At 39.5% G+C, this 13,740-nt stretch overlaps 1 protein-coding gene across 1 annotated transcript; it reads right to left on the bottom strand.

Moving 5' to 3' along the window:
• Positions 1-692: 692 nt before the first annotated feature.
• RB195_021561 (uncharacterized protein) lies at positions 693-11,782 on the bottom strand (the record flags this gene model as incomplete). The annotated part of the gene is made up of 8 exons (XM_064208369.1): positions 693-836; positions 3,774-3,926; positions 4,524-4,574; positions 4,677-4,698; positions 6,649-6,714; positions 11,369-11,455; positions 11,515-11,648; positions 11,738-11,782. The coding sequence occupies 8 exons, from the start codon at positions 11,780-11,782 to the stop codon at positions 693-695; spliced, it is 702 nt and encodes a 233-aa protein (XP_064064250.1).
• Positions 11,783-13,740: the final 1,958 nt, after the last annotated feature.

Here is a 13,740-nt window from a genome sequence, read left to right on the forward strand (position 1 = left end):
TTGTAGACAGTTCCATTATGAATGTACCATCCAAAAGACGTTATGCAAAAAAGTTGCAAGCCTCTGCTTGAACATCAACCGCAGATAGAAAACTGTCGAAGGAAATGAGGTTATCCAGATTCTTAAGTAAACTAAAGCAAAGTACTTGACAAGTAGAGGAATAGTAAGCGTTGAAAGTACAAATGCATTATGATAAAATGCTATAATTTTCCTCAAGTAACAAATAATTAACGATTTTCAGAAGGACGACAATTTGAAACTAAGAGGTTCGAAGGCTGGTGTACATCCCATCATTTACCTTTGGCGATTTTGAGCGAGAGTGCAAGCTTTCTTGGTCGATAATCAACACAAGGAGCGTATCAAAGAAGTAAAGAAGAACGAAATGAGAGATAATTAAAAGAAATTGCGCACTTCTGCATTCTGCATAAGCGGAGATGTTCAATAACCTCAATAACCTCATACGACCTGAAAAAAAGTCCTCGATCAAGAGCACTGTTTTTGTCCGCTATTCGGAAGAAAAAAAACCATGAGTAGCGCAGCATAGAGGAACTAAATGAGGTTTACGTGATTGGCGCGGTATGTGTGACTTCAGGAAATCGGAGAATGAGAAGAGCTGCTGTCTGAGATGGTGTCCTCGTACCTCCCCCTCCTCCTACTCCTATCCCGACTCATCTTCCTCACAGCAGCAGCATTCACAGAGAAGAGGACGCGTGATGGTGCACAAATTGGGTTACCTTCGGCGAGAGCTTTGCGTCGTCGAGAAAGGACAGCTCAGCTCGGCTCGCCTCATCCTCACATCCCAGTGGTTCTCGAGAATACGGCGATAGTTTTGGATCCTATTAAGTCATAAAACTTTGTGTCCAATCCTAGATACTCCAGCTGCTCTTCTCATTGCTACAAATCCCAATGTTATCTTGAAATCGGACACCTAAGTGTATTTTCAGTACACTTATTGGCTTTGAAGTCAGGGAGGACGCAATCAGCTGTTTGCCTAAAACCTGCACAAAATGACAATTGTTACTGGAATGTCTGCAATTTATTACACAACAGCTCCTTAAACATTAAAATGGTGAGGAACAATTATTGAAAAAAGATTATTACACGGATTTTAGTGCCGGTATACGTGTGCTCCTTTGAAATTCAGCGCTATGCGAGAATTTTAGGAATAGACACTCTGATCGTGATCTTACTGAACGGATAACTAGAAAAGATGGATGAATTCCTGAAAAAGGGAAAAGAGTTCATGATCTTTCCTTAAACTACATGGCTACTACTTGTAATACAATTCAGAATATGTCTTTAATCCGTAAATAAAAAGTGTGGAATAGCTTTTCAAACGAAAGTAAATCCATCATAAGTGAGTCGTTGTAAACTAACGCAGTTGATTTTAGGCGTAACAACAAAATGATGGATTAATGACGGTTCTAGGAATAGCAAATATCACTTGACAAGCATCACAACAGTGAAAAGGTGGTGGTCCTGAACAATCTACATACGGTTTCAGCAAGTTATGGGAAGTATTTTTAAGGTAGGAATATATGGCGCAATCCTGTGGCCTTCTCAAGAAAGACCATAAAGGGACACAGGTTGGAGGAATAAATTCAGAGAATGAGTTCTAGATCTTTCAAAGTAAAACTGAACAGAAGTTAGAAAATATGGTTTAGGGTAATACAGGATGATTGTAGTCGTGAAAATTGAGAAAAATCCCAGAACTCTACAAGTATTTGAGAAACCGAGACGAAATTTGCTGAGCTTCCAGCGAATATGGTTATTCCGCCTTGCTTAAGCAAACACGATAAGGCAATCGTGGAGTCAGTCAGTACGTCCGTCACTCAGTCAGCAAGTCGTACGAAGGAGAAGTGGACGATGAACATTTCTGAGAGTCACACACAACAGGATGCGCCGAATGTGATGAGCCAGTTCATGAAAAACAAGGACTCTTGCAAGTGATGGTGTTTGAGTTTCGGGGCAACGACTCTTTCGAATGCACATGCAATGCCAACTGCTTGAAATCATACGATCCTCAAGCAGTACACATCGGATCTCTTTTCCTTTTTTTCCCTCTGAGAATACACTGGAATTCACGTCGAAAGATGTAAACAACATCCAACAGACCAAGGTCGCAGATTCTGGTCTCAATTCGTCAGCCTCTCGAACTGACGCTTCTTCAATGCATTAATGAGTAGAAAACGAATTCTGGAACACCACTAAATGTGCCACAGCGGAATGCATCCAATTCCGGGGACAAGAGCCATCCGGAGACACCTTCGTGTCAAGCTGAGCACTTGGGTCGATGACGAACACATCGGTGGACAAACAAGGTGCGATAAGCAATCAGTTTAGCAACTGGGTGGAGCCAGCATAGAAGCGACGTACAACCAGGTTCACATGTGAGAGTACAAAGCCAAAGCAATAGTATCGAGGATCCGATGGTCAATGGATTATGATAAATCCATTCAGCGATATCTTGAACAGAAATCACAATGACATTAGTTCGTTTACATATTTTCGATAAGGTAAGGTAAGGTCGATTGGACGACATTGGTGCAGGCCGAATAATAAACGCATGCATGTTTCTGGATTTGAGAAAACCGATAAATCGCGGTCGTGTAAGGATTGTCCTAAATGTGATTCCCTTTTAACATCATTGCAATTGCCGCTGTTTCTCAAACGAGAAAACGCAGTACGCAGAAAATTATGCGTAAATGGGCATGAAGAAATAAAATTGAAGGAAACTGACAAATAAAGTTCAGAAATTCATCAAACAATACAAAAAGGAATAGTGCTAAATTAGGAAAAATGAACTAAAAGAAGGGAAACTCAAAGAGAAGAAAGTAAATTAAGAGACATTCATACATCGAGACGGGATCCACTGTCATTGTTCAGCCAAGCTGCTCGACCCACTTCCGATTTCTCAATTCCGGAGCTCACGAACGAAGTGAGCCGACGTACTTTTACATTTCCAGCGGAAATTTAATCATGGAATATTTTCAAGAAAATATCATTGAAAATTTTGACAATTGAGACCACCTTAACTGCAGATTTGTCAAAATTTGCGAACATCTGCAGGATTCAGCTTTCAGTTTTTCAATGTGTGGTCAAAAGATTGCTAAAAGCAAACAGAAGAACAGTTTCCTCTATTTCTTTTGTTACAGCGAACAAGCATTCCCTAAGGTTCAATTTTACTTTGCGTTCAGTTCTTAAAGTGAACTTCATCGCAAACCTGCAGCATAGGTGACCCTATCTTCATAGGATTTAGAAAAAACGTATATTCCGTACATTTTCGTGAGTCAGCCGACCAATCTGCGTCAAAATATGCTAATTATATTTAGGCGAGCGTCTTGCCAAGTCGAGTGCAGCACGCCACAGAATCGGCAATCAAGAACATTGGACAGTTAAAATTTAAGGAGGAGAAAAAACTGCGAAGAAAGATCTTCGAGAGGTGTGTTCATAAGAAGAAGAAGATGTGAATGCGGTATTCCGGCCAGTCGTACATCCCGAAGCGTAATTGATGTCAGTTTTGAGAACGGGAGCAGGGCCGAAGAGTGAATTTCGTTGCTATTGTGATGCTACTGAGGCGTGGTGTGCTTGCGTCGTAGAGCTCAATGGCTTAAGAGGAGAAAGCATACTTGGAGAATTGGAGACGGATTACAATTACGCATCGACGTGTCATATGTTGCGAATATAACACTTTGAAAGCCCGTGGGAGGAGGAGGGGCGCAAAGAAATGAGCGGAGGTCAGGCAACATGCCTGACGCTTCGGCGACACCTACCAGCCGCAGGCATCGGTGAGCGGCCGAAAACGAGGAGGCGGTGATAGCAGGAAGAAGAACAACAGCGGCAGCTGAGTTTAGTGAGGATGAACTTGTTGGAGGCATTTGACAAATCGTCGCATGCATAGACGAAGACCAAACACGTCGTGTTCTCTGTGAAAAACCGAACAGATGCGATGCAACGCGACTGACTGGTGATTGACACTGGTGAACTGGAAGCAAAATCAGCTCCGTCTCTGATGGGGAACTCTGAGGACGTCTCGCTGGCAAACGTTAGCGTTTTTTTTAACGCTAATCGACTTGTTGTCGACGTATCGCGATCTATCGAAAATCTGAAGACGTGCGCATCCAGGAGTTTCCTCTGATAAGGTAGACAGGATTTAATCAAAGCTATTTCAATACATTGAAATGAGAACAACGTCTTTGAGAATACGTACATCCATCACCAAGATGACTGCTTGAAAAAGTATAACAATGCAGTGGAATAAGAGTTGATTTAAGAATGAAGTCAGTTTACATAGATGTACATGTGTTCCTTACAACCTGCAACAAGGATAGACATTGCAATAATTTTTTCCTCTTGGCTTTCTATACGTATCTCTGGTATTTAGCAGTATCTTACTCCATATAGCTCGAAAATTTCTCAACAACTCTTTGTTAGGTAGACAACTTTTGAAAAATCTGAAAATAGGCTCGTCTAGTTTGTTCCAACAACCTACATTTACTAACTATAACTTATAACTTACCTACTATATTTTTAAATTTCTGGTTTTTCGGAGGCAATCCAAGAAGAACGGCCGGCTAAATAAAAACCGAAGAGACAAATTTGAAGATATTTAGAAAATACGTGCTGCTATAAATTTTTAGGAACTGCTGTTAGGAATATTATTTTCCAATTATTACCTTTGCGAGAAAGAGAAGCTTACTAGATTCATGGAAGTTTCATATTACACAATTTTTCTGTATCAAATTGAAATCGAATGTAAGCAGTAGGTTGTTTGAATTTTCGCTGTTAGAATAGACAGGGCTGCTGCATTCGGTGAGGATATCCGGGGATCGTCTCTCAACCAGTGCAGATTTTTTGCCGAAGATAAACACAACTGAAATCTTTCTTGTGATATTACGAAAGCAACCGACACAGATTCTTCTCTCGACTGTTAAAACATTTCGTTCTTTGATTTTTGTCGGTGATGTCTAAGATGAATGAGTTTGCGTGGAGACTCTTTTGAAGTGTAAGAAGTAACACAACAAACACTTGGTAAGGTCCTTTGCTGTTTTTACGGACTTAAAATTTTGTCAAGATGCATTTTACCTAATTCTCAGAACTGTCATTGCCTCATAAGAATCGTGGATTTGGATAATACTTATTAAAAAATTACACAAATACTCTGAAAATTAACGCTCAAGAGAGTATTTCAGAATTCCAGTAAGTCCGAAATCTTCATTGTTGAAAAGAACTACCAATGGATGACATTCGTAGTATCCTATAAAAACAGAGGTACACTTCTCCTCCTGAGGATCTGGATAGGATCCAAAATTCGTCGAAGAGAAAAACAAAGTTCTCCTGACGAACACTTATATTTGACGACGTTATAGGAAGGATCCCGACACGTAGCTACAGAATTTAACAGTTTACGCGCTTTAAATGAAGTTCTGCGTGACTGTATATTATTTATCCAGATTTATTAGCATTGGAGCGCCTAAACATAATGCATACGAAATTAGGGATCGCATTGCAAAGAAATTTAGAACCACATCCATAGGAATGGCTTTCGGTGGAAGCAAATTGAAAAATCATTAGTAAGTTCAGCAAACCTGTAATAGTTTTTAGAAGAAAATAATGATTTTTTTCTTTGATATTCAAAAAATACTATGGCAGAAAGACTATACAGTGTTTTAATATACACTTCACTGCTAGTATGAGCTTGGAAAATAGAAACGAAATGTATTGAAAGGAAAAACCGCACCGTTTTTCATTACTAAGTATTCAAAATTCATAAGCTTAATGAACGTCGCCCTCTTCACTCAGGAATTAGGGCGCGAATAATCCGAAAGTAATTCCCGCAAAAGCTGCAAAAGACTACAATTTTTCACTATGCTATGGTAGCTGTGGCTGACTAAACAACGCCAGCACAGCAATACGACAAAGCCCTCCCTGAAGATGAGACTCACCGCCGCCAGCTGGACAGAAAAAAAAACCGAACGCAATCAACTAACAATGTGATGAATGTAATAGGAAACGCTGCGTTGATACGAAGGATTCAGATACTGAGAGCACAACATCAGAGATTGCATCTAATGAATAGAGAGGATGGAGATAAACACAATTAATTACCTCGATAAAAAAAAACTCAATGAATAGTGATGGAACTTGGAATGTAATTTCAAAGAAGATTCTCTTCTCAGAAATGCAGTGTCACCTTGCAAACTCTTAGGATGTCGTTACTCGCTTCCTAGAAGCATCTCAGTAACGAAGTGTTCGAATGAGATGTAGAGGTTGCGACAACTTTCTACTGTTGGATTTATCTCATCCAAAGAGATGAGAAAACCGCAAAACGAATGAATCTATGCGAACTTCTTTGTCGATTGTTGCATAACTATAAACAAAGAACATGTGTTTGCTCCAAAACCACATACGTGCCAGCGATAGTTCATTCGTCTGGATCATTCGTTACGATCCTATTACTTCATCTGCACATATCTGTGCTTTCTTCAATCGAGACGAATCCACTGTTAAAAATAATAACACAAACAAAAACAACAACAAAAACCACACTGAGAAACTATTTTTGACCTAATTATCTCACCTTGACGAGAATTTCTTTAGCCTAAGAAATTTATTTCTTTAGGAGTAGACATTCTGAAGCTTGCAAACCGGAGAACTTCGCTTGGAATCTTGTTCCCCAGCGTATTCATGTCTTCTGTCATCCTGTCTTTGCACCTGAATAAAGAAGGATAAAGCCAATGTATAAAGCAAAACCTAGTACACTTAAAAACAGCGTCAACATTACAGACAGAAATTACGAAGCAGCTTGCTATGCCATCGATGGCATAAATGAAACGAACCCAGAATTTCATTCTAGAAATGCCTAATTGTTTGTTACCGCATACTAAGTAGTAGAGGAAGAAATGAACAGTTAACGGAAACTGGAAAAAGTGCAACAGAAAAAAGAACAAGATTGCGAGAGGAGATTTGAGAGATAGTGGAAGGTTTCAAATAACAGAGTATGTACGGTAAAACTTGATCTCGAAAAGAACATATTACTGGAACGAAAATAAGGCGAGAAGTTTAAAAATAGGGATGAGAAATCCTATTCTGATACTGCGGATTTATGCAAATTTCCCAACGTATGCCTTCCTTTAGAAGAAACACAAAAAAGAAGGAATTTTGGAGGATTTATCTTTAAAAATAGACGATATCGCTTCACGATCGCATAAAAGGTGGAGAGCTCAAGAAAGAACAGGAGGCGAAAAAAAAGTTCTACCACGATGTTAACGCACAGGAAAGAACCATAACGTTAAGTTTTCACTATGCTGAACACGAATGTGCCGAGGACTAGTTTTTAACAAAAAGTGGGGTAGCGGAAAAAAATTAGCAAAACCAAGAAGACTTCTTTGTGAAAGCAAACAACTGATGAGGTTATCAGAAATAAACAAAGACCGGAAGGATATGTGATTTTCTCAGCGTGAGGTTTTTGGACTTCGAGATGATCTAATTGGTTTCGGCGTGCGTCAGGCACTGCTAGTTTTACAACAAAGAGACGGGTCTGCAAACCGAAAACACCTCAAAACTAGATTTTTTTTCCAAGGTTCTGTATGTGATAAATACGAAACTATATGGGAAGATCTCAAATCCAACGAAAAATATCCGGGCTATGCCAAGCGCTAACTATGGAAGTCATAGCAACGTTTTGTCTTGGCCGTCTCGAAATCAGCGACGACGCAAACATTCGGACAAGGTTAACGGGAGGAAATGGAAAAAAGAGCGTCGGCGAAAGTGGAAAGAATAACAGAAGTCGTCGTGCGACAGTGTGGAATGGAATGTTAAAATTTGATGGATGAGAACGGCGACACAAGCTGGATGGCTAGTCGAGTGTAAGGTTCAGGCGGCTGAAGGATATCCGCTGGCTAGAATGCCGAACATAATGTAGTTATGTGAAAGTTCGTTCGACCTTCATCTGCCCAAGAATCAATATCTTTGGATGCAAGTATAAAGGAATGGACATTGAGGTGAGTTGGTTTTCTCCAGAAAAAAATTGTCTTCACGTAGGTGAAATGAGGATAATGATTTGAGCTTGTTGCGAATTGCTTTGCTCAATGGTGTTATGAAGATGATGGGTTTGCTCTAGCGGTTAGGCAAATACATTATTTACCTGGTGTCAACAGCTGCAAAGCTGGCGTGGGGGGAAACTGTTGACTCCATTTATCACTATCCCTGAGAGAATCTATGCAGGTATATCTAATCCTCAATGGAAGAATAGGCGTCCTTTTAAAGGTCACAACTCTCATCTTTCGGATAACCGCTAGCCGAGAGAAGCAGTTTATCACGAAGACCGATACGAATGCTCACAAAGAAAACGCGAAAGTTCTGAAGCACCACTAGAAGAAGATGTCAAAAACCTATCTAAGTGACGGTAATCTCAGACGAAATGTTTCGACAAATGACAAACTTTCCAGGGTCGGATTCTAGCATTCCAGTTCACGACATCACCAATTGCGAAATAAAAGCATTATTTCAGGGATTTGGATCAGTTCCACCAAATGCGGTACCATTCAGAAAGAAAAAACGTTTAGTTTGTTTAACGAGCATATAATTTCTAGGAGAGATCACTTCGTTTGAGAGTAAAATAAGTATAAAATGACAGAATAACATGCTATATGCTATAGAAAAAGATATTAAATGTACCGGCCTCACTTCACCGTGAACCTCTTTATCACACCTCACATACAATTATCATTCCTTAGGTATAGATGAAGAATTTATAATGGTACTAAGAAGAAAGAAAGAGTAAACGGTTAGCAATTAATGCGAAAAAAAATCGGCGTGTCTATTTTAGAGCACGAAGCATTACATTTATATTTTTTTATATTTATTTATAAGGTCTAGGGCCACCAAAGGCAAGATGGGACTTTTTTTTTAAAGATTATTTGTAGGGTTTGCATGGAGCAACAACAACCATTGTTAACATCCCTGCTACAGTCCTCTAAAAGAAATGAGCTAAACAAAAAAGAATATAATTGAATGTCTAACGCTATTTCACGTTCAACATCCATAAATATGGATGTTGGTGTTCCTTGCCTACAAGTGGGCAAAATGTGTGTCGTAGGCGAATTCCCCATCAACTTACCGTCGTTTGAAGTAGCGCCGACTGAGGACAGCGTTATCGCGAGCTGAAATCGTCATGTAAAACAGCGCTCCTCGTGTCACTGCTCAAGATCTTCCGTGCATATGATGGATGTGGTTGATCATACCTCGACGATGCATGCCTTTCAAGCATGAAAAACATTTTGTTCGACAAGCAACAAAGCATTACTGGTTGAGTACATGCTTCCTGGAACGGGGAACACATCCGACTAATTAGGAATGAATGAAAAAAAAGATCGGAGGCGAGTGAAACGCTGACGAGGAAGAAGCGTCACAGTTAATGACATGTAATTACATAATGGAACTTGGCCTACTGGACATCAAAGCAAATTGCGCTTGAGGCGGTTCGAGTTCGACGACTTGCATTTCTTAACTGACTTGTATAAAGCATGCCAAAGAACTCTGGAGAGGAATCCATGGAAGTTGCGGAGCAGTAGCCATCTAAATCCAACGAGACCACCATATATTACACCTCGAATGGCTGATCGTGACGAGACAAGCGAGTCAACGTAACGGCGACTTTTACTGCCAATGACTGTCCTGACTAATGACATTTGTCTCCCACTGGAAGTACTCGTCTCGGAAAAATTCGCAGCCCTCACACAAAAAGCTGCCTTAATGTGCTTTCAGGGGATGGAATTTAATCGAATCTTAGAACAAAAATATACATGTGAAGGGTACAGCAAGAGGATAGCGTGAGAATGAGGACGATATCGTATAGCTGTGTATTTTTGTTGAGCGCACAACGCTCTCGCTTTGTACCTCAGACGAATAATTTCTCGAGGGAGAAATTCGATGGGCTTTTAATAGCGCAGAAATGGTGACATCCGGACAACGATTCACTAGCCTCTGAACGTGCTTAACGGCTTCAGTAGAGGCGTACGTAGTACGAGTGAATCGTGGACGGTGAGTGTGAATGCGTGTTGTGAGAGGAAGAACCTCGCCGACGTTCATTACATGTGATTTCGGCAATGTTCGTACGACGTAGCACAAATGAAGGCAATCGTGAAACTCGTCGATGAGCCAAAGGAGTCGTGAGAGCAAAGAAATCTGGAGGGTGATAGTGGCGCGATATTCCGGGAAAGAGTCTTACTACGTACGATTAGGAATATGTTTGATGTGCGACAGAGAGTGTTTGTCGCTCGCCTTTTCATTAAACCCTCAAAGATCATCGAACCATCCATCATGGCCGATAGGGAAGAGGCGCAATATTCGTCTCATGTTTGACAATGTTCTTTATAACAGATATGTGCTGGATAAAAGCAATGCTATCATCCAAAGAGCTGCCTCTGGGCAAACACAGCCGCTAATGCCTAAGGGCAACCCTTTTTCTAAAGGATTTCGTAAGCCGGGAGATTTCCCCTGGATGCACCAACTGCCAAAATCCTGCATCACAAATGTTCCTATAAAAAACACACAAAACAGTTTAGGAAGAGGATTATATGGACTAGAATTCATAGAAGACAAAGGTGCCGACTTACGTTGGAAAATATAAGATGGGGTTAGTTGGGAATGCTACAAGTCATTCACAAGAGAAAAGAAAAAACTCGGTTTTCAAAGCTAATCCAAGCAGGACCATTGAAAATATGGTTCTCGTTTTAGACAAATGTTCCTACACTAAGGAATATGCCAGATGCCAAAAAGCAACATGTGAACAGATAGGAATCGCATACAGATGTAAATTATAGTACGAAAATTTATCAGGGGTCAATTATCTGCAAGTGCAAATCTGTGGTTCGCAACCACGCACTACACTGAAATAGAATAAAGGAAAAATACGCATAAGTCGACGTTTTTCCACATCCAGAAGTTGTTCTGTCGACACACGTGTCATTTTAACATTTTTTTTTTATTTGAAGAACAAAAGATTGAACATTCGAATAACTCGTGGCAAATCTAAATAGCGAATTTTTTTCTAAAAAAAAAAACGTTTCTCATTTTGAAACTGCGCGAGGATCTCTCGCCCTCACTGAAAATCCTATGTGCATACAATAGTATATTTACTTAAACGTTTCTTCTTATGAATGCATGTAGTGGGGTGGCAATTGGGAACTCGAGATGCATCCTCAATTTTCGGCCTCCTAATGAAATTTCATAGTGGCGCACTCTTGTCATTCACCATAGAAACATTTTCATTACGAGATCCACGACAGAAATAGGTGGCCATCTCAATAAATGGATATTCGCTAACATTTTGCTATTCGCTCACAATCTTTTCTGTGAACCTCACCTTGTCTTCCTCCTATTTTCGGATGGATAAGAACCACGTGCCTCCTCCTCCTCCGCATCGTAATGAATTTTCAAGCATCGTTTGCGCCTAAGCATTTGCTTCATATGAGCAGCAGCAGCAGTTCTGGAAAAGCAGTAAAAACCTACGGTATCTGTTCAGAAGCCGAGAGAGGATGATAACATAGACGAGTATTCTTCGCGGATGAAGAGCTGCATGTCACTCCGAATACGATTCGTGTCACATCAGATAGCTTGTCACCGTCGCCTCTCCGTCTCTCATCCTGAAGAGACCTCCTTCATCCTAAACAGACATGTTTGCTCATGTTTGACAGCCCGTCTGCTACGTCGTTTATAATATTGATGCTCATACTTGACAGAAAATGAAAAATGGCCGACGTCTATGGAATTGTGCCATGATAGAGTCAGAGTTGGATAGGTTTTGCTAGGAAAATGACACTTTCAAATAAAAATAGATCTTTTTAAATGAGAAACAGCGCTAACTCCGAGTCTATCAAAGAGGGCAAAGCTTTCACAGTGCACTCACTCATTTTGCATAATGCACTTTTGTTCACACTTTCAATAAGCAAAAAAATGCTCTTTTCCGAATGCAGCATGCCCTGGAGGTAACCGTTTTTTTCCTCTTCTTCACCATTATATTTATCTAAAACTCAATTTTTAAACTCTTGAAAAAATTTCTCTAAAATCTAAATCGCTCAGCAATGCGCTGAATTTCTGTTCAAGGTAGTATTTTCAAGGAGCATTAATAGCTACATGGAAAAATTAGTGTTATGAGGATCCAGACAGAATTGAAAAGATTATTATTTTAGGTTTTGTTGTCCGGAACACAGAATCAGAACCTTTATAGAAGAAAGAAATGCACATATCTAAGCTTTAATGGTTTTCTGGTACATAGAAGATCGGACATGGGTCGCAATCGTAAGTATAGTAAGTCTTAAGATTTACTGTAGCTTGTGTCGTGCTACTACGTGGAAATAATATTCTTTACAGATCGTATTCCATCTCCGCATGAAGCCGAATAAGATATACAGTGTTCCTTCTCAATCTTTCAGTTAGCAAAGAAAAAACATCCAACTATACTCAACTATACCAATTCAACTATACAAGAGTAGGTTAAATAGGCGTAGATCGTAAATGAATAATTCACTGCGACACAAGCAATTTCAGGATTCAGGATGCTAATGAGGAAGGATAGAATGCAAGAGAAATCTTCATAGAATATTTTATCGGATAAAACTGGCCAGCAGATCAGTGTTTGATTTTTCGTGGAACAAGAAAAATTCAATAAACAAGCATATGTATTTTTGTGCACTAATCCATCTATTCACAAATTGATCTATATAGTAATTTTCTTATTTATATGATTACTTTTAACGTTTTTTTTTAAAGAGAAATTAAGGATGAAGATTGGTAGAACTACACAGTGCTGAAATCTCTTTTGCAACTAGAAATTTACAGAAAGAAAGGAGGTACTAAAACCTTGTAGTTTCTCTCTTTTTTTAAGGGGAAGCAGGCTTTTTCAAAATATCTCAAAATCCAAGAAATTCGTTCTATGAGCAATGTATTAAAAAGTAAGATCTTAATTACTCTAGTCACATACAGATTTTTGATTAGAAAAGTAAAAGTAAGTCAAGTCGATTTCATTACTCTTTGCTTTCATGTGAAGGTTATGTACATAGCATGTATCGTGCGAAAGAAACGAAAGTAAAAAAGAGGCGACAAATCTCCATAAAACGGAAAATAATCCAACAGATATGTTAAGAAGTGTTAAGAGATTAAAATTCAAGTCAAGTTAAAAAGACGAGTAGATTTCTTTCTTGGATCAAAAATATGTTGTAATTAACGCAAGGTGAAGGATTCATGGATTGATACTAACAGACGAAAAAATAGGATCAAAACTGGAGAAGAACACGCAGGACTGTAAACAAACGAGTAGAATTCTTTCTTGGATCAAAAATTCAACGTTCAAAATAACGTAAACTTGTTTCTGTACCCACCCACCCAACGGATGAATCCTTAACCTCTTTTATTGAGTAGGCACGAGAAAGCTCCTTAAAAGTTCGGAGATGACGAGATACGGCAATAAAACGTTTATCCTATAAGTGTTAAAAACCATTACTTCCTCCACTAGTCATAAACATGTTGAGTCTCATCCGTGTAACGAGGGAGCGTTCATGTCTCAATATCAGTTCCCTAGTACGTGTTCGCTGTTTCCAAATCCATAGCTCAAACATCATGGTGAAGTGTGTTGATTATTAATGATTGTTATTCGATCGAACGCAGTCTCTGTGTTAATCGCTGTGGAATTCATAATGGAAAATTTATATGCTTTGAGCTTGAACGAAGATGAGCGCT

The sequence above is a fragment of the Necator americanus genome, chromosome X (genome assembly GCF_031761385.1).
Source record: "Necator americanus strain Aroian chromosome X, whole genome shotgun sequence".
Lineage (NCBI taxonomy): Eukaryota > Metazoa > Nematoda > Chromadorea > Rhabditida > Ancylostomatidae > Necator > Necator americanus.